At 34.1% G+C, this 22254-nt stretch overlaps 2 protein-coding genes across 12 annotated transcripts in view; one reads left to right on the top strand and one right to left on the bottom strand.

The window, feature by feature from the left end:
• Positions 1-13166, bottom strand: part of LOC112052587 (kinesin light chain) — a 76845-nt gene extending 63679 nt beyond the window's left edge. For 5 of the 7 annotated variants that reach the window (XR_008251575.1, XM_052886244.1, XM_024091731.2 and 2 more), the window contains exon 1: positions 1397-1550. The gene's annotated coding sequence lies outside the window, so the exon portion shown is untranslated. Of the gene's footprint in view, positions 1-1289; positions 1306-1396; positions 1551-13044 lie in introns of those variants that run through there. The other 2 variants (XM_052886243.1, XM_052886242.1) reach the window with 2 other exon arrangements.
• A 1968-nt stretch (positions 13167-15134) lies between these two features.
• LOC112052580 (thioredoxin, mitochondrial) lies at positions 15135-21500 on the top strand. Of its 5 annotated transcripts, none has more exons than XM_024091713.2 (4): positions 15135-15262; positions 17931-18078; positions 18214-18378; positions 18893-21500. In XM_024091713.2, exons 2-4 carry the CDS (start codon positions 17938-17940, stop codon positions 19022-19024), a joined length of 438 nt encoding a protein of 145 aa, XP_023947481.2. In that variant the 5' UTR covers positions 15135-15262; positions 17931-17937; the 3' UTR covers positions 19025-21500. The 5 variants fall into 5 exon arrangements, with proteins under 5 accessions (XP_023947481.2, XP_023947480.2, XP_023947479.2 ...); XM_024091712.2 differs by having other exon boundaries at positions 15159-15343; XM_024091711.2 differs by having other exon boundaries at positions 15159-15398.
• Positions 21501-22254: the final 754 nt, after the last annotated feature.

The following is a 22254-nucleotide window of genomic DNA, read 5'->3' as shown; positions in this document are numbered from 1 at the left end:
ATACAAATTGGTAAGTAAGGTGCCCGTCAAGATGGGGACAAGTTAAACGACATATACAATAATGCACTGCCTATCAACAGAACTTATTAATGAATTTAAATTGGACAAGGAATTTTCTTTTTTATATAACCTGTAGTTTAGTGTCTCCTCTATTTAAAAATAATGTGGACGAATCTGATGAGCAGTATTGTGCCTGTAAGTTCATAGCTTTCTGACCGGGACTCAACTAAGCTGTTTGCAGAAATGCATAGTTGAGCATGGCATACTTCCCCAGATGAATTCAGATACAGGTGAGTTCTACTACAAAAAACTTACTTCTGAAGCTCTACGCAAAATTCAAGCCTGTAATTTGTGGCTTATTGCAATTTTAATAAAACACATACGATGGAGATAATTCAGAGAAAGACACTTAGCATTTTTATAATGGGAATAGATATTAAACAATTTTTGATTCGAAGAAATTCGAAAGTTCTTTTGTTCATACCACTAAGTAATCAAATAATGAGATGGGCGTTATCACTTTAGGTTGACATTTATTTTACAAAGATAATAAGTACAATTGCTTTGATTTTAAATGTCCGATTAGAGTTGGCTAGTCCTACTGTGAACATAAAATACATAACCACTCATCACTTCTTGTGTCACTTTTACCAAAATGACTTTGAACATCAAAAATCTTTTATATCCAATAGTTCTTTTAATTGTAATGATCTGTTTAATTACCAAAACCGTTATTTATTTGAACTAGTATAGCCAGAAATAAATATCATTTGTCTGATATGTATACCAGCCCTAAATACACAACAGCCTGCTATTTAGTATTGCGATAAAATAGAAGTTTAATTACAGAACAAGGCGTGTAAAAGTGCAAGTATATTTTAATTGCCCGATATGCATTCCAAATCGAATGTGGAAATACCTCACTGGATTAATCGACTCGAATAGTGTGAGCCGGCGGTAAATACTTGAATAAAGAGTCATGCAATTTTATTTGAAGCATAACTTTATCAGATTTAAATAAGTACGTCCATTAATTTCAGCGAGTGAACTCACACATTTCTTATTATTCATTGGAGTACCAACGATGACCAACATATACACGCCACCGCATTACAAACCACAACTACTATGATCTTACAATAATAAAAAAATCATGAAAAATACGAAGACTTTCCACAAAAGAGTATCTACTATTCAAATCTTTCTTATGAATAATAAAAAAAAAATTAAACTGCAACTACATAATTGACCGATAACCAAGATTGCCGTATCGATGATTACATTAACACCTCATATTGGATTAGCGCACTAGATTTCTAATAGAAACGTGAACACACTGAACACATGATACAGAAAAAACTGCTATAGTTATATTAAATCACTCATGTATAACAACCTAGGCACAAGCTAATAGCTAATTTCCAGTGGTAAAAAACTTAAGGACGGTGAAAAATGGACGCGTATTTTCCACACCGATTATTTAAACACCGGTCTCGAGGAGCGTTGGCGACACGACCGCCCCCTACCGAGTCCGAATGCGTACTAAAGCAAATCGACTTGAAGTGGAACTAGTGTGGCGCACGCAATGGCGCCAGCCAAATATCGAGTCGATAGATTTATAGATAAAAAAAGAATACCTTGTTGGTATGCGTACGGATATTACGGGTAATACTGGTAGATGATAATTGATAATATTGATTACGACGTTAATGTCACTAGCTTTCGTTCTCGGTATTGTTTGTGTATATAATAACAACTATTTCAGTAAATAACTATAAAAGTATTTAAAATATAGGTTTAAGACATATATATTTAATGTTTTGAATAGTAACTAAAGCAACACCTAAACATTATTCTAAGGATCATTAGGAGAAGTTGAGCATAAACACAACCAAGTATTATTTTGACCGACTTCAAAAAAAGGAGGTGTACACCGCCTTCAAAGTGATCAGAAAGTAGCACATACGATGTTATTATTCGGCTTTTAGTTTATTTTAGTTATTTTGAAGTCGGTTAAATACTTTTGTTAAAAAGATATTTCTACATCAACACTAATCTATTCTATAACATGGAATCTAGCAGTATCTTGAAGATAACTGATCTACAGTTAAAATAAGTATGGTAGATATAAGAGATATTTCGTTAACATATTGACATGGTTATTATGGCGTAATATCACCATAAATATTTTACGAGTACGTCAAATAAAATAAACAGTTACAAAATTGTTTTATTTTTAATGTACATATATTAGTTCATATGTTATATTATAGGCGTAATTGCAAACACGATTAGTATGATGTGATAGCAATTGGAATGCCATAATGGCAGACAAAATAAAACAAAAACATCGCATGACTCAGCACCGCTCTACGCCATGGCTGGGGGTGACCACCCCTGCATTTAACGCACACACGCACGCGCATTTGTGCAACACACACACCCACACACAGAGCCGAGAATGTGAATCATGAAGCTAGTATTGAAACGGCAAACAAAAACTTGCCCGTTATGAACATCTAGCCAGCAATTAGCTAGATTAATAGACACAAAAAGTCTATGCACGTACCAATGTTGTGCAAAATAATTTTAATTTTATTAAAATTGACTACCTATCAGCGGCGAGCACAAGGTATAGGGTATGCACTGGATCATGCACTGTACCTATATACAATTTGGTTATAAAATGGAAAATTCCTTCTCCAATGCAGGTTCGTAATGACTTCTCAGGGAAGGCAGTATTTTTGCATCTATGGAATTCTCGCCACTACTACCTATCTACGACTATATTTGGCTGGTGGGAGGCTTCAGCCGTGGCTAGTTATCACTCTACCGGCTAAGACGTACCGCCAAGCGATTTAGCGTTCCGGTACGATGCCGTGTAGAAACCGAAAATGGGTGTGGATTTTCATCCTCCTCCTAACAAGTTAGCCCGCTTCCATCTTAGACTGCATCATCACTTACCACCAGGTGAGATTGTAGTCATAGGCTAACTTGTAAAATAAAAAAAAAAAACTATATTAAATGAAATCTTTTTTAGTCAAATCATGAGGCACCCATTTTTCGTATTTTTTTATTTTATTGATTTGACGCAAGTGAGTCAATATTGTGGGTAAGGTAACGTTAAACCATGCCGCTAATTCCTGGGTAGTTTGACTAGGATCGGCTTCCACTATCTCTCTTAATTCATCGTTATTCACCTGTGTGGACGGTCTTCCTCGTGGCTCATTCTTTAAGTCGAAATTTCCATCACGAAAGCGTTTAAACCAAAAACGCACGGTGCGTTCATTAGTAGACCCCTCTCCAAACGCAGCATTGATATTGCGGGCTGTTTCTGCCGCGTTAGTTCCGCGTCGGAACTCGTATTCAAAAATCATTTGAATTTTCGCAGTATCCATCTTTCTTGTCTAAATTGAATAACAATAACAATTTAAAGCCGATATTCAAATGTTTCACATTTTTTAAAAAAAGAACATCATAGAAACCATTTTAAAAAAGTTTCTTTCGAAAACCTCAAACCATGAAGATTCTATGTCAATTCAAAAAACTATTGCAATAAAACGGCAATTTCATACTTTAACCCCTATTATTATACTTTTTTGAAAAATATTAGCCTAAACGTTTTAACCAAGTTAGTAACTACGAGATACAGGAAAGAAAATATAAAGGCCGGTGTGAAAAGAATTGGCACTGCGAACAAGAAGGAAAGTCCGAAATGGAATTACGTAAACGTTGCAAGGTCAAAAGAATCAATAGAAAAGACGCCAACACGTCTCGATACGTAATCAGAGCGTGGACTGCATTTTGGCACCAGTTCTAAAGCAGAAGCATAGGCACTATATGACTTCTGTTGCGGTTTCACCCGCGTAGTTCCCGTTCCCGTGAGAATACGGGGATAAAATATAGCACATGTTACTCCATGATAATTTAGCTTTCCATTGGTAAAACAATTTTTCAAATCGGTCCATTATTAATGCAAATAAACAGTCAAATCTTAGTAAGACTCTTCATTTCTCTTTAAATAAGACAGCGAGAGATTAGCTTAGACCAGACTTTAGATTTTACCCGCGCAAGGAACTACGGCTATAAAATATACTCCGTAACTCGCTGATAATGTAACTTTCCATTGGTGAAAGAATGCCTCACATTGAAACTTCTCACACTTAAATTAAATAAAATGGCTTCTTTACTAAAGAATTTTCAAAATCAGCTCATTAGATAGGATTACCCCTAATTAGTATAAATTGCATTTTTCTAGGCTTAGCGTGCATATTTTCAGACGTTACAATTTTATTTTTTAGACATCCAGGAGGGGTTAGTGTAAAGATGTTTGTGGGGGTTGTAACCCTTGTCTATCAGCCGCCATTTTGGAAAAAGGGATAGAAATATTTTTTATTGTTTATCAGTCTCTCAGAAAAAAATACTATTACATTTTTTGTTACAAATATAATTCTCTACAACTTATAAATTGCAGTTTGCGTTTTTAAGTGTAGTAAATAGAACGAAATTTTCATCAAGATTATTCAATTTCTATATAGATCGTGTATCTTCCTCGATTTCGAAGACCATGAATTACCTAATTAACGCTAGCCACTCACCATCCGTTGAGCCCACATGCGTGCCTAACGGCTTGACATCCGATAACCCGAATTCGAAAACCCGGAAGTTTAAGCTGAATACCAACCTATAGATATTTAATAATATGGGATTTGCTTACGACTTCTATTACCTCTAACCAAATATTATTTTACTTCATTATTCAGCCTATTTTTAATAACCCTCTTTTAAGTTTTAATAGTAGAGAAGAGCCAAAGGCGATTTATCTATAGCTTGGCAACTTCGTTCGTAACACTCCCGATAGGCCGCGCGGGCCGTGGGGCGTGTAGCGATGAATGAAAAACCGACGACTGATGCACCTCACTTCCCCGCACGCACGATTTCACTCCCGCGGAGTCTTTCCCCCGTCGCCCGCATATCATGGGAGTGTCATCAACGAATTTGTCAGACTATACAGCTTAGTCTTAGACCATTAATGCTAGTTTGTTAGTCGCGATATGCATGATGTAATGCACATAGCAATCAACACACGATCACTTTTATCGGATGTCCCGCCGTTAGTGCTGCAGGCATGTGAGTTTATTTGATGGTGAGTGGCTAGCATTAGAATCATCAACTTTCACCAGACTGATAATAAGTACACAGCTCGTGTCTAGATTTATTCATCTAATTAATCGTTGCACAATTTTAATTACTTTATTAATTCTGATTGGAAGCGACCGCTCGCTGGTGTATCAGCTCATCAGAGAAAGGCAATCATTGCCAACTCTTTAATTATATTATAGTGTACCTTAAACCAGAGACTAGTGCAGAGACTTATTATAATATTTTTGTCAAAAAAATTTTTTTTTTAATGCTGGCTGAATATTTGAAAATAGTCTCTGACGTAACATATATTGGAAAAGAGCCACACTTATATGTCAGTGTTTTAAACCAATGTACTCAGCACATGAGTGAGAAAAGTTAGGTTTTTTAACTGATCACCTCAAAGTTTCAATCTAGTACTATAAAGAGGAAAAGTTTGTGGTATTGTGAGGTGGTAATCTCTGGATCTACTTAACCGATTTTGAAAATACTTTTACCACTAGAAAACAACGTTATTTGCGAGTGTCGTAGGCTATATGACGGGAACAGAAATTATGCGGGTAAAACCGCAGGACGTTGTCTAGTATAACATAATAGTCAACCCTTTATCATTAACAACCCAAATGCGGCTCACTGTTAAGCAAGAGTCTTCTCTCAGAATGAGGGGTTAGGCCAATAGTCCACCACGCTGGCCCAATGCGGATTGGCAGACTTCACACACGCAGAGAATTAGGAAAATTCTCAGATATGCAGGTTTCCTCACAATGTTTTTCCTTGTGACACGTGATATTTAATTTCTTAGAATGCACATAACTGAAAAGTTGGGCCAGCGTGGTGGACCATTGGCCTAACCCTTTGCTGAGCTGCTGGCTGAGCAAGAGTCTCTCTCATTCTAAGAGACACGTCTCAGCAGTGAGCCGAATATGTGTTGAAGATTGTGATTTCATGTTTACCCTTGTCCTATGGATAAATAAATAAATAATCGCGTGAGATAAACCACTTTCAAATCACAATGTGGTTAAACTCAAGGCATTATAAGATAAATTGTGGCTTACCGAAGTCAAGATCGCGGGTGTCGATATACGAAACGGATTAACGGCCATTTGTTGAGATAAAGCTCCTTTCACATTTCATTAAAGTTGGCTGCGTTAGGAATAATGATCCACCGTTGAAAGTAATGGAACGAGGGCCTGCGAGAGCCACACCTTTATCATATTATGAAGCTAAAAGTTTTCCAGCCAATGCTCTTACCATAGACAATCATGGAGATTGGACGGTGGTGGCTTTGAAAGATCTCCAGATCTTTAGCTTTGTGGCAACCCTCCACTATCTTTGTTAAAAAAAGTAAACGCTGTTTTTTGAAGGGAATTCCGCGTACTAAAGTGAACGTAGACGTTTTAAGCGACTCAGTGTTTCTCGTGGTATTTTTATGCAATACACAATACGCATTAAAAAAAAGGTACTATGCTAAATGTATGTACTGCTTAGACCCCAACGACGATGCCGAACAATGTTTTATTGTCGCCGGAAAAGGCAGAATAGATTAACAGAGGAGCTAGATCAGGAAATCACGGGACCTTGGAAAGTGAAAACAGGCTGTGACTTTGGTAGTAGGCTGAATAGCAAGTACACCAGCGTTTTTGGAATGGCGTAAGAGCCGGTAATATTAGCAGGCACAACCCAAACGGGTGTCTATAAGTATTTTCCTCTTCACGAAAAAAAAGTGACTGGTCACTAGGGTACTTAATTTCTCATAATTATTATATAAAAAAATACGCTTTATACTTGGGCGCATGACGGTCAAATCCGTATTAATTCACTAATCACTACCGTACCCAAACCGCACGGTAGTGAGTTATGAAAGGCTTACAATTTCTCAGCTTTCATTAAACGATATGATGAAGTACGTCTAGCCAACGCAGGTCCACAAGATAATGTATTGAGAAAAAGTTAAGTTATCGCCAAGCGAGAATTAATCAAATTATAATGTGGCATCTCAACAGAAAGTTTTGACTAGGAAACTTTCATTGATTTTTATTTGATAGTAGACAAGGTGATTAGCTTGACTATTAATCTCTTCAAACGGGAAAAAAGTTTGAACTGATTTTAAAAAATAATTGTATGAGTATGACATTCGTTATTTATATGGTGATAAATCAATATGTAATTCCAATATATTTTTTTAGGTTTCGATGCTTTTGCGATTGTAGTTAAATACTTAACATAATAAGTTAATTAAGATTGTATTTAATATAATAAGGCTAGAGGCCCACGATCGTTATTCGTTTCTAGAAAAAATATTTTTTAAATCCAAAATGGAAAAATGATGAAAAATGGATTCTTAAGATGGCTAGACAATAATGCTAGCCACAAACGGTCAATTATTCTCACGTTTCTGTAGCACCCACGACTATAATTGATCGTGTGTTGGTCACTGCGTACATGACTTGTATAGTATGCCGCGTGGGTACTGACGTTTGCTTTTCAGAAACGTAAGAATAATTGACCGATTGTGGCTAGCATAAGATGTAAAAATGAACGCGACTCCTAAACGCATAGCTAGAACATCAGACGCAAAGATTAACGCAAACGCACAGCGAAGTGGGATTCCGTTATTACACACATCGACGAACTTTTCGCCTATAACAGGTCTTATTGGAATTTGAATTTTATGCTTATAGGATACCAAAATGTCACTAAAAACGAAGTTGCCATTGAAACGAACGATGTCACTGCGCTGTAACTTTACAGAATGCAGAACTGAGCTTCAATTAAAACTGCTGGAAACAAATGAAGTCATTTCTAGAGTTTGCAGTCATTAACTCTGTATGTAGCTGACCTACATACAGAGTTAATGACTATAGACAATAGCAGCGCTATTGTTCTGGAAGACTAGGGAAGAATGAAAGAAAGGAGGTAACTAAACAATGACAATATAACCCTCTTTGTCTATAGCTGCGCGGTTAGAGGCATCGATTTGTAGACAATACTAATCATTCGATCAAATATTCATTCAGTTCGCAGGTGGATTATGTCGATATAGGCTATAAAATGTTATATTCGATATGGGTTATGATATGTTATGCAATGTTTTTCTTTAAAGCCTCCATATCTCAACGGTAAGAACGGTTGGACTCATCACCGAGGGGTGGTGGTTCGATCATACCCACTCCTAGCACAGTCTTTCCCGACTAGTTTGAGGGTAATGGGAATATTAGTCATATTATAAAAGATATGGTTTTTTTCATTACTCTTTACAACTTAGCCCTTGAAGGTAAGTGACGATGCAATCTAAGATGGAATCGGGATAACTTGTTAGGAGGAGAATGAAAATCCACACCCCGTTCGGTTTCTAAACGAAATCGTACCGGAACGCTAAATCGCTTGGCGGTACGCCTTTGCAGGTAGGGTGGTGGTAACTAGCCACAGCCGAAGCCTCCCACACCTGGACCAGGACCAATTAAGAAAACAACAATCACAATCGGCCCAGCCGGGGATCGAACCCAGGACCTCCGTGTTGTAAATCCACCGCGCATACCACTGCGCCACGGAGGTCGTTAGAATGTTGATATCAATGTTCTGTGAAGCTAATAAATGTTCCCTGAATAATTGATTTATTTTTAACCGACTTCAAATAAAGGGAGGAAATTTCTCAATTCGACCGTACTTGTAATAGTAATATGTACGAAACACTAATCCAAGCAGCGCCACCATTACCGCCTGTGGTTCAGTGGTAAACCTATGTGACTTTGAATTTTTTTTTTTTTTTTTTTACGTTATATAGGCTAGCGCTTGGCAGCAATCATGCTTGACAGTAAGCGATGATGCAGCCTAAGGTGGAACGCGCTTGCCTACGAATTACGAGGTCTCGGGTTCAAAACCTGGGACAGACTATAAAACATTGAGCAGTCTAGAAATAAGGAATGAGTTGTGTTACCCCGTGAATCGGAGTTCGTTAAGTCGTCGGCCCTAGTCACGGTTGAGATATAATGTAACAGAATCATTATGATAGTCATTATCACTAAAGAATAGGGATAATGAAAGTTTTTTAAATTGTATATAAATTAAGAGTATGTTAATAGTAAAGCAATTTTGTAAAAGTAACAGGGTATCTGCGATCATTACTTTCGAAGCTACAAGGATTTAAAGGGTTAGATTTGCGGCGCTGCCACGGATCCGAAAAACGCCCCATACAAAATGGTACGAATTAATGATGTTGGATAATGATCGTTAGATTTGTATGAGCGTTCGAACAAAATTACTAATATTTGTACGTTTATGTTTATAGTTCAAATATTAAAAAATGTCGCATTTAATGTAAATTACGATAAAAGATTTTTAATAGATTCTGAATTTTAATATTCTTTATTTTACAAATATCCAGACAATCTTTGCTTTTTATGTTTAATTTAGTTAACATTGACCTTATTTACCCGAATCTATACTAATATTATAAAGCTGAAGAGTTTGTTTGTTTGTTTGTTTGTTTGTTTGTTTGTTTGTTTGTTTGTTTGTTTGTTTGTTTGTTTGTTTGTTTGTTTGTTTGTTGTTTGTTTGTTTGTTTGTTTGTTTGTTTGTTTGTTTGTTTGTTTGTTTGTTTGTTTGTTTGTTTGTTTGAACGCGCTTATCTCAGGAACTACTGGTCCGATTTAAAAAAACTTTCAGTGTTTCAGGCTATTGGCTATATATTATTCCCGTATTCCTACGGGAACGGGAACCACGCGGGTGTAACCGCGCGGCGTCAGCTAGTTGTATCATAAAAATCAACATATTCAAACTTAGTCATCATCCCCATTGTAGAATCTCACCAAATGCCAATAAAATCGTAATTTAGACAAAACTCATAATAAGTGAACCTTACAATTATCAAATTAATTTAGAATTTCGACTTCTGAGTCTGTAATCCATTAGTAATAAATCTGCATTAATCTATTGGAAAACATGGTATCGAAATTGTAAAATGATATCAAATAGAAAGTATGAGAAGGTACAACATAAGACTATCTGAGATTGGGTGTAATCGAGTAAAAGTACAGACTTTACATTATTAGAAGCCTTTCTAATTTCATCTGCTGAATTACTTTCAAACAATTACCCAATACCAACGATTCTGCTCCTTGATACATTTTGTTTTTATTTCCTGGAAATCATTCTCAAATTGACAAAACAAATAGAATGGCCCTGTGTCAATATGTTTCGATTCTGAGGGTGTCAGTTCGAATCCGGTCCAGGGCATGCACCACCAACTTTTGAATTATGTGCATTTTAGGAAATTTAATAAGTCTGCCAATCCCCATTGGGTGTGGTGGAGTAAGGCCTCTCATTCTGACTGGTGACTCGTACTCAACAGTGAGCCGAATATGGGTGGTTAAAGATGATTCTCAAATTGATTCATACTGCTTGTAAAATTGACAATTTAAACTAAACTTTTCGGAACATCAATATGCTTTATAGAAGTCTATAAATTCCACGCAGGTTCATTGGTTTATCCATTAAGTACTATAAAAAAATCTTACTCTCACAAATCAGTGGTTAAATGTGAATAGTATCAATATTTTATACAGTTGTGTTGTGGTATAGTAAGCGTAAAGGTCACTCACTCATTATTACGCTTTGGATATATAATAGTAACACCTCGCCTATGAACAAGTTTACCGCGCGCGGTCACCTCGCCGACCGCTAGCCGCTCACAAGCAGGTAGCAGAGAGCCACTGGATGCTCGAAACTGATGTTCTTAGAAGTTCATGCAAGAGGCTTTATGTCCAGATGTGGTTGTCTATCGGCTGATAATGATGATGATGATGAATACTAAATGAATAATTTCAGAGAATAAATTCAGGGAGCCTTCCCTGAACAGGTGCAAATTAAACACTAAAAGCATAAAGTTGCCTCCAAGTCAGTCAATGGCACCATGAATCATGGCATTGAACAATCAATGTCAGCAGAAGAGGTAAAAAATTTGCAACAACTTTTTAATATATTCCTTTCATAAATCATTATTTCACCTTAACTCGCAAAAAAATGCCAGCATCTTTGTCTGTGTGGAAACCATTCTCATAAAAGTGGAATATCTCACCATGTAAAGTATAACTCAAAGGTAACTGACTGACATAGTGATCTATAAACACACAGCCCAAACCATTGGACGGATCGGGCTGAAATTTGGCATGCAGGTAAATGTTATGATGTAGGCATCCGCTAGGAAAGGATTTTGATCAATTCTATGCCCAAGGGGATAAAATAGGGGATGAAAGTTTTCATGAAACTGTCAATTGAAAATTTAAATTTTGCAGCAGTTTGGCTGAAATTTGGATTTTTTTTTTGGACTTTTACTTTGGATTACATAGGCTACTTTTCATCCAGGAAAAATCCATGGTTCCCACAGGATTTGTGAAAAACTTAATTTCACGCAGAGGAAGTTGCAGGCGTCCGCTAGTGTTTTAATAGGGTTTGACTTTGTCATTTATTTATCCAGTCAGAATTTATATTCATTTTTAATCATCAGGATACATTTAGTAATGCACAGTACAGTTTGTGTGAAACTAAAGCAGCAATTGATTCGACTGCTTTATGTTAACCTTTTTCCTTGTTTGTCTTGTAAATGACATTTGTAGGTATGTTTTGTGACGCCCTTATTCTTAATTTGTGTAATTCGTGGATAGTGTTGTTGTTTACATATTTATTAACCACTTTGCATGGTAATTTAAGCCTTTACTAACCTCTAATATGTAAATGTTTTCTGTCCCAAATAAATAAAAATAAAAAATAAAAATAAAACAGCAAAACAGAAACATATTTTTAAGTTATATCAAATGCCCGTGAGTGGTTGTTATGCAAAAGTTTGTTGGTTTCAATACTGCTACTTATCTCTCTATTATATATCATCATTAAAAAAATTGTAATTTAAAAAGAAATTGCCTACTTCAAATATGAAATAGGTATGTTTAATTTATTTATGATTTAATTTTAATCTCTATAATAGCTTGTCATTACCATATTCCAATAATTATAATACATAACTGTTGTGGGAATAAGATTTTTGAAAGAAAGAGAAAGAAAGAAAGAAAAAACATTAATTTAAAAAATTGTGCCATACACCACAATGCCTAACTAAGCACTATTGTTGTGTCTGATGCTTCAACCACCTGATCAATTGAAAATCAAAACTAAAGTAGTTGAAGCATCAAAAACCACTTCGTTATGTTTGGCACAACCTTGAAAATTTTCTTACAAGATCACACAACTGTTAAGGAGTAAGTTACTCCAAAATAATATCAATAGCATACACAAAGTAGCATGATTATAACCAAGACATTGCCGGCCACATCATTGGCTAAGTTTAAAATATTGGGATAATATATCTGGTAAATATATTTTTAACTACTTAAGAACACTAGTCTTTGTGTGAATAAGAAAATATTAAAAACAGTATAGTTTATGTGACAATAAGTTACTTAAAATATAATAGACAACTCGTAAAGCGAATTGGGAAATAGAGGTTACTGACTTATATATCATGTTTTACCCTTCCATCAATCAGCGATAGACCTTGGTACTGGATTAGTCATCAAAAACAAATCGGCAAAACCATCACAAAATAGCGACAAAAATTACGAATTTAACGTATCCGTTTAACTGCAATAAGACAGAATCGTCTACCAAATCTTCCATATTTAAGCTACCGCCATAAAATTAAAGCATTACCACCGAAAATGATAAAAGAAAAAGTGATTCAGTTGACTGGCGAAGACCAGAAAATGGCGTTAAGTTTTAGACGATTAGACGAAACAATGGAGTTTGAACTGCTGAATTTTATATCAGACAACTCTTATTACTTTCAAAACAACCATAATTATTCTAAATAGTACTTATTGTTAGTAAAAATTAAATAAAACTTCTTACCTTTCTTAAAAATTGACAGCAACACAGCACTAGGAAATCACTTTTTTTCTATCTATGAACACAGACAGATAAATACTTATCAAAAAAGTGACATTTGATCGCACTCACAGATTATACGGGCTTACATAAAGCCATAGAGTACATAGAATACAGAGTATACAGAGTATAGAGTCCTCAGATGCCATCTCCGTTTAACGCCACCTTTTGAGCACAGTCCGACCTACACCGATTATAATATACACCCATACGTATAAAATGAGCTTAAATTTACGTATATATGCTTATACATACTGTTTTCCTACTAGTTTTAACTGTTCTCTAAGTATTTCTATGATCATTTTTATTAGGAATTAGGATACACAAATAAAATAACACAAATGGGATAGATAGACATTTATTTTTTCTTCTTTTGGAAAAATAACATCATATCATCGTTTTGAATAATGATTCAGATTATTATTATTATATTTATAGGCTAAGCAGCTTTCGCTGATGCACCTATATCCTTGTGCTTCTTATTGCTACATGTTTAGCCAGCCGGTTCTTAAACGCATTTAGTGATTTTGCTGTTATCACATCCTCAGGCAGTCTATTCCACAATTTAACTATTCTGTTACTGAGGAAGTGTTTGAAGGGCTTAAGGGAAGCTCTTTGGCATCTGAGTTTGATAATATAGCCTCCTAATGTAGGGTTACACTTTCTAATGAATAATTCTTTTAACTCCTCTACATTATAATAATTGTTTAAAATGTTGTACGTTTCTATTAAATCTCCTTTTTCTCGTCTAGTCTCCAAGACGATTTAGCCTTTGCTCATAATTAAGGTTCTTTAACTCCCTAGTCAATTTAGTGGCTCGTTTCTGCACTTTCTCAAGCATTTCTATATCATTTTTAAAATATGGATTCATTACTTACTTGAAATGCATATTCTAACAAGGATCGCATATAGGTCTTATAAATGGCTACAAAAGTATTGTTAGTGATGTTAAAGAATGCTTTTCAGATTGTGTAAAGGATAGAGTTTACTTTATGAACAATAGCCAAAATGTGTGTCTCCCATTTAAGATCACTGCTTATGATGACTTCTTGGTCTTTTTGAATTTCTACTTGTTTTAGTTGTTTATTATCCAAATAGTATGGAAATCGAGGATTCTTTTTCCTAATATGTAAAATAGCACACTTATTGACATTCAGTGACAGAAGCCAACTTTTGGTCCACTTAATAATAGCATCTAAATCTTGCTGGATATGTCTTTGTTGTTTAATGGGATTTTCAAAGAATTTCGTGTCATCAGCAAATAGTGTAAATAGGAGATGCAAAACATTCTGCAAATAAGTTAGGTAGAGAATGAACAATATTGGTCCTAGTACAGAACCCTGAGGTACACCGCTGTGTACAGGGTGGACACTTGACACTTCATCACCAACCCTTACGCGGAATTTCCTACACTCAGGAAGTCTGTTATCCAAAGTAGCAATTTTCCACGTATGCCAAGGTGTTCTAATTTATGTAATAATCGTCGAATTGGCACCCTGTCGAACGCTTTCTCGTAGTCTAGATAGATAATGTCAAAGCGCCATTTATAGACCACTGTTAGAACCATGTGCAATTTTGTACTGAGATCGAAATGTACCGATACCGAGTACCGACCAAGTACCGACTGAATACACCCTGCTGAAAGCTTTCATTTTTCAGGCCGTAGACGGAAGTATAATAGTTTTTTTTTACTCACCTGATGCACCTGATAGTACAGGGTCTAAAATATAATGCGCTCGCCTCCCCACTCTCATCATAAAAAAATGCCCACTGAATTCAAGAGAGAGTTTCATTCATTGATCTTGTTATAGATTGTCAAAGGGTATAATAGACAGTTATATGTATAGCAACTAACTATATATTACTATGGTCCATACTTCCATTGTAATCTCAAACCAAATACAAATCGCACCTAGTGGACTTGTATCGCAATAAAATTCACCGACAGAAGATCGTAATGCGTAAAACACTTACAAATCTATAAATATACTTTTTAACCCAATAAATTATATTTTATACTCTATGCTCTATGCTCTATGCTCTGTAACAATAAACTCGTTGTTCTGTGTTAATCGATCAGCTGTCAGTGTCAACATTTGGATTTTGGAATTTGTGTTCACTGTTCAACAATAATAATTAAAAAATAAGTGATAAATATCCAATCGACATATTTAGGAATCTGGTAAAATTCAATACATAAAACGATTCAATTGGGACATTGAAAGTTCGTTCATGTGGCATTGACATAAATAAGAGATTATCTGTAAATAAAACCATTGTATGCATGACCACAAATCCTAACAAATAACAAAACAACGGTACGGTGCAAAATGTAATCAGAAAACTGCTTATTATGATTAACAAACACTGTTAACGATGTCTGTCACAGTTGCATTCACAGATCTAATACATTTTACTTTCTCTGCTTCAATTTGGGTCTATTCCGTAGCTTCCTTGTGGTTTATCTACCCCCGTAACGGTTACTATACGAAAGTTTTCTTCGTATTAATGGTCATAGCTGCCCTTGACGCGTTTATCAGCCAGTCCGAGGATTCATTGCGTTATTACAATCCAGTGCGTTACATACCTGATGCGTATTTAGTTTTAACTGTTTTCACAGTAAAATTGTGTATTTTTTCCTTTCTCTTTTATTACGTGACATCTTCGTTCCTGAGTCTTGAAACCCGGATGTAATGTATCTATAAGCTTGCTCTCGTACTAACACTGTTAAATACCTGGGGACTGGTGAGTGCTTTAAACAAGCAGGATGCATGAATCATGTTGCTTTTGCACTACACTAGGCTGAGTCACACAATTACAGAAAGTTCCTCAAATGTGATTGAAAGAAAGAATAAAATAAACATTGTCAGAAATTGTTCGCTGAGCCGATGTACGTTGTAGTCCCAAGGTGCTAGAATGGTGACTAGAAAGAGCAGTGTTTGTCGATCCTACACCAGGTGGACTGACAACATCAAATGAGTCGCAGGGATGGCTGGATGCCCTGCTGTGGATGTCCATCGGCTGATATGATAATGATGTCAGATAAAGCCAAAGTCAAAGTTAGCTTTCCTGTGGGCGTAAAATGAGTACTAAGGCCTAAGAGTTTGAGATTGTAAACAAAACAGTGATATTTTCATAAATATCCTTGCGTACCTGTGGTATAGGCGCTAAGCTTCATTTGCCTGTAATTACACCAAAAGCCATATGCTCCTGACTGTATCAGATGTGCTTGGCAGCAAAAATAAGCATAATATATTAGAAAATACTTGCCTGAAGGAATCCTGTCCTAAAGAGCTTTTCTACAACTAATAAGTAATAGGCACCAATCATATTGCTAATTGTTGTGTGCTTCTAGGCTCTCTGTCAATCGTTTGAAAACCATCTGTATAAACGCATGTTGTTTTCTCTATAAGTGTGCCAAATTACATCAAAACTTACTTAGTAATTTCTACATATACATAAAAACATGCAAAATTTAATATATTTTTAATATCAATAAGATCTCATATCTTTATCCTTATCAAATTTCTTGTAGTCTATTTCATCTAAGAACAAATAATGTGAGGACTTATCACTTATAAGTAGTTGATAACTAGCGTTTGTCGAAGTATATTGCCTGTCAGCAGTGAAAATTGTAGGTAGTATAATTCTTAGTCTTAAAAACTATTTTCAAAATATAATTGCTACATTTCATATAATGCCTTTATTTGTGTTTATTTTCCTCATCAGACTTTCATTCTCATTAAGAAACATTGTGATGAAATTACAGTTACCCAATTATATCTATTTTTGGAGCTAGACTTTACCCGCATGAATTTGCTACACATGTGTACATTTTCTATTTCGATATTGTCTTAGATGCTTGCGTAAGTGCCTGCTCAGTGTTCAACTATATGTTTTGTATGACTAATGAATTGATATATGTAATGTTTTGAATTTGAATTTTAAAGTTAACTTGTTACTATTCTGGTTTAAAAAGTAACAGTGCTCTTGCGTTAAAATTCAATGTAAATTAACTTGATTGCTTTATTTGTCTACTGGTTGTCTTTGGATCATATCAATTTTTCAGATGAAGGATAAAACTTCCTTCGTCTAAGAAATGCTCAATATTAGCCTGGAGCTGGGAAATTGGTGTTACATCCTCAGAGGATTTTTAATTTTTTTTCATTTAATGACAAGCAAGCCTTTGACTATTATCTCTGTTGATGTTAAGTGATCATGCAGGCTAAGATGTAAAAGGCCTAACTGTATTCACATGGCCAAGTTTGGAAACTCCCCAGAAGAAAGAAGAAGGCCTAACTCGGAAGAAGTTACTTATTTTACCCACGCCTCTGACGGTTTCTATCATAGAAAGAGATATGAGTAAAATAAACCAGAATGTCCCATAGAATTTCTATGGGACATTATACCAGGATGCTAAATCGCTTGGTGATATGTCTTTGCTGGTCGGGTAGAGCCAAAGTCAATACCTATCACCAGACCAGACATGACATGATAAATAGAAACTCAAACCAGGACCACAGCACCAAATGCACCAAAGAAGTCATGAAAAACCAGAATACATGAAACTAGTTTTTTTTACAAGTTAGCCCTTGACTACAATCTCACCTGATGGTAAATGATGAGGCAGTCAAAGATGGAAGCGAGCTAACTTGTTAGGAGGAGAATGAAAATCCAGTTCTACATTATGATTATGATAGTGATACATAATTATCAAATGACTTGTTTAGAGTGCTGGAAACATTATTTCCTTAAACCCGCCTGCATTTGAGCAGTGTGGTAGGCCTAAGTACCTCTCTCCTAAACCAAGAGAGGCATTTTCATAATTAACATTTGGTGTTGTTTTAAAGGTGAAACATGAATGGTGTGATGTTAAGTCAAGGACTAAGGTCGCCAATGCGGCACCTCGCCGGCCTACGGAGAGCCAAAGCTATATCAACCTCAATAGTGCACAATGAAACTATATTTGTGAAGAATAACGATGAGTTTGTTAATAAGGTGAGAATGATTTTATAACTGCATTGCATATGATGGCATTGGTTTTTCATTCTTCGCTACACGCCCCCCCGGCCCGCGCGGACAATCGGGAGTGTTACGTACGAAGTTGCCAAGCTAATAATTTTTTTTTTCTAGGTAATGAATAACGATAAGCCAGTCATAGTAAACTTTCACGCCGAATGGTGTGAGCCGTGCAAAATACTCACTCCCAAGCTCAAAGAGCTGATAGAACCACTCAACAATCTGGACCTGGCTGTGGTTGATGTAGAGGATAATGCTGAACTGGTGCACACATTTGAGGTATGTATCTATTTTAAATTATGTTCAATATGCAGGGTGTTCCATAATTAATGGGTTAAACGCAAATGGTAGATACATCACTTAATTATATAAAACTAATTTGATTGCCAAAAATCCCTAGAGATCCATTATCTTAATGAAAGAAAAATAGTTATTGCACTCAAAGCTTCTTTTACATAACAAATAAAACATTATTTATGAAAATAGTATTAGTGTACATCGCTAATGTAATCCATAATATTTAACAATTAAAATCTTAATTACATTACAGCATTGAAAAAGCTGATTCAAGAGGGATTTTTGGAAAACTATAAAAATTCGTTTTAGATAATTAGGTGGTGTATCCAATATCCATCCTGTATAATTATGAACTTGTAGCAAAATTATTTCAACTAGATTGAATTTTTAACATTAATTGCTCTTACTTTGCTAAATAAAAACTCTGTACCAAAAGGTAGGTCACATATCCGACTTAAGATTTTTTCGAAAAATGCAACAAAAATGCTCTTTTCAGGTAAAAGCTGTGCCAGCGGTTATAGCAATCAGAAATGGTCTAATAGTAGATAAATTCATCGGCCTAGTGGACGCTGACATGATCAATAACTTAATCGACCGGATGTCCGGCAAAAAGAAAGATGGCGCGTAAATATATTTGACATATTTTCTAGACAATTGTTTTATACATATATGGATATATTTCTTGCCATTGATTTGTTTTTTAGGTAAATGTTATCAGATTTTACAATTGACTGACCATTTGAGAATTATATGTATTTATATACCCATAGTTTTATAATCACAAATTAAATACTTAATCAATCAAATCATAAACCATATAAACTCACTAATATGCATATAAACATGCAATAATATATTACTCTAAATAATAAATGCCATAGCCATGTTTATTAATGAAGCGAACGAATAACGCTTAGAATATTACAAAATAGTTCTTTGCTTCTAATTGAAGAGAGAAATTGAATTTTTTTTTCAAAATTGTATCTTAAACCAACCTGTAAAAAGTATTTTCGCATTGAGGTTGTGGTTCTTGATAAATTGAATATATTGATTTGTATACGTAACTATGTGGGTACAATGGCGGAAACCGTGTGACAATATAAGGAGAAGCTTAGAATAATGTTGTATTAAAAAAAAAAACAATAAAAATGTCTAAAAGAGTAGACGCTGATTTTGCATGAAAAAAATATTTTATGTCTATGCATGTTAGACTTACATCATTAATTTATGTAGATAAGTAGTTGTTAGCTTAAGTTATATTTGCCTGACTTCAGGTTTGCCAATGAAAAAGTATTTGCAAATATTCTCTAATATGTTTTATAATGAAAATTATAAAATTTATTACAATAAAAGTGTATAAAAAATGGAAAAGGCACATTGAGAGGCGTATACATAATAACTATAAAGTGACATCACAATGGAATTTTAATTTTAAATAAAACACAGAAAACAAACGTACAAATAGTCATTTTTATTTAGGAGATAGATTTATATATGTATGAATAGTCATTAATATTGATTTTCGGGACGAAATATCTAATGCGGGTCATGAAATCCGGGACGGTTGGCAACCCTAGGATATTTTCTTTTATTTGTAATAGAAAATATATAAAAAACTTTTGAATGTATATTTTATAATTTTTTTGATATTTATAATATCAAAAAAATTATAAAATATGTACATATTATATTATAATATAATCAAATGCTTCGTATGTTTTTTATTGCAGTTTTAAAATTTATAACTTATTGTATTTCTGATAATAAATAAGACGAGATGAATTATTATACTTAGTTATGTATATGTAATTGAGAGGGATTATTTTGTATTTTAAAGGATCTACGTCCAAAGAGTTGTTTAAAAAAACTTGGATTTAATTTGTTATGTCACCCACATACAATCAAGTATGCCATCAAGTCTAATTCGACGCGTATGTTTTTTTTTAAATGTTTTGTTGCCATTTAAATGAAGTTATGTATGTTGTTATTAATATGTATTATGTTATTAAGTTATTTTTTCTTAACCAATTTTGAAATTTCTGTTTTTGTTTGAAAGAGTATACTTCCAGATTGGTCCCATTAAATTTTTATGGAAATCGGTTCTGTAATTTTGTGTTAAAATTAAAAAAAAACTAAATTGTCCTGCCCATACTGTGGCGCTTTCGTTCACTATGCTAGGATAACTTAGATATCATTTAAAAATTACATCTTCACAATTTTATTAGTAAACAGATAGTAGAGTTACATACTACATACTAAATAAGTATATTGTATATACTTATATATAAAAGAAAATATGACTGATATAATAATATCAATTTAAATATTCATTTTTCATCAGCCACATCTCTGAGCGTAACTTTCAGGTATACTTGACTGTGTGTGTCTGTCGTTAGATATACACATTTTAACAATATAATATTATATTTGTTCCAAAAGTTAAATGTTAATTGGTCTATTCTTAATATTAATAATCTATATATGATAAAACAGTTTATTAATATAAATTTTGGAGTCTGTTTTACTTATTTATATTGTAGAACCAATTTAAATGAGTGTAGTTTTTAAATTATATCAATATATTGAAATAAAATTAATAATCAAATTTAAATTTGAATATTATGTACAGTATGTAGAAGTGATAAAAAGTGTCATGTATGACGAACCTTTTTAGTTCTATAGCTATTTAAACTAATTAATTTACCAGTAAAAAATAGAAAGTAAATTGGAATCTTTTTGATAAATGTGACCATTTTTTGTAGTGACAATGAGTATGTTGGGTTTTAATTTTAATGCATGAATAAAGTGAATATATAATGATATAAATTGAGATCTGTTCGCCATACCTGTACCATTTTTTGCAGTGTAAGTAATTTTTAAAATATAGTTACCCATAATATCTATTAATGTCTAAAATCAAATGTTTATCTAAATGAATTATATTATACTTAGTTAAATTTTAATTACAAAAACTATGCAGCGATATTAGGTATATAGGTAGCAAATTGTTATGTACTTTATAATGTGCTCGTGTTTTTTTGTTTTATTTTTGTAAAATGTTATTTAATCCTGACTTAAGAAATAAACTTTTGTTTTATAATTTATATTTTTTGTTTCATTTTATATTATTTTACGAGTCCGTCCTGAATTATTTTTTTACTAATTGATTAATTTAATGTCGGATAGATATTGTAAGTAGGTAGCAAAATTAGTAAATTTATGTATACTTTATGTGTAAATATAATAAATAATGTAGTAGGGATGATGTGCTTATACACATAGTACTAAAAGACTCATTTGAGTAAATTTAATGCAATGCTAATGTAGTTATTCCCTAATTACCGCTTTAGTGCGTAGGTAGATATGCTAAAACCTACGGCTGCAAACAAATAAACTTACACATAGTTGACTCGAATAAATATTAGGATAGATTAGGTAAAGCCTGATTGTTAGAAATATAAAAATCTTGTGTCATGTGTGTGCGTAAGAATTATTTTTTATTGCAACCTTGGTGCTAGAGTTCCTTCGTTCTACACAAGATGGTTTTTTTTAGTTAATTAAAAAAACCGGCCAAATGCGTGTCGGGCTACTGCTCGTTGTAGGGTTCCGTAGATTGAATGAGCAGTTTAGTTACTTATGTAATGCACAAAATTACCGATAACGATACCCCAAACTATGTGATAGACTATACAAAATTCATCCTCACTTTGTATGTAGGGGAGGTAAAAAAAATCATTTTTCAAAATTTTATTTTACGACTTTGTTCACGATTTTAATGTACAAACTCATGCTAATTTACAGCTTTCTAGTAGTAGGTAATAGTATTTGCGCTAAACCGCGGATAGACGTACATGGCGA

Source organism: Bicyclus anynana, chromosome 16 (assembly GCF_947172395.1).
Source record: "Bicyclus anynana chromosome 16, ilBicAnyn1.1, whole genome shotgun sequence".
NCBI classification, from domain to species: domain Eukaryota; kingdom Metazoa; phylum Arthropoda; class Insecta; order Lepidoptera; family Nymphalidae; genus Bicyclus; species Bicyclus anynana.
Note: the sequence above shows the minus strand (reverse complement) of the source record. Positions and strands in the feature narration are given on the sequence as shown.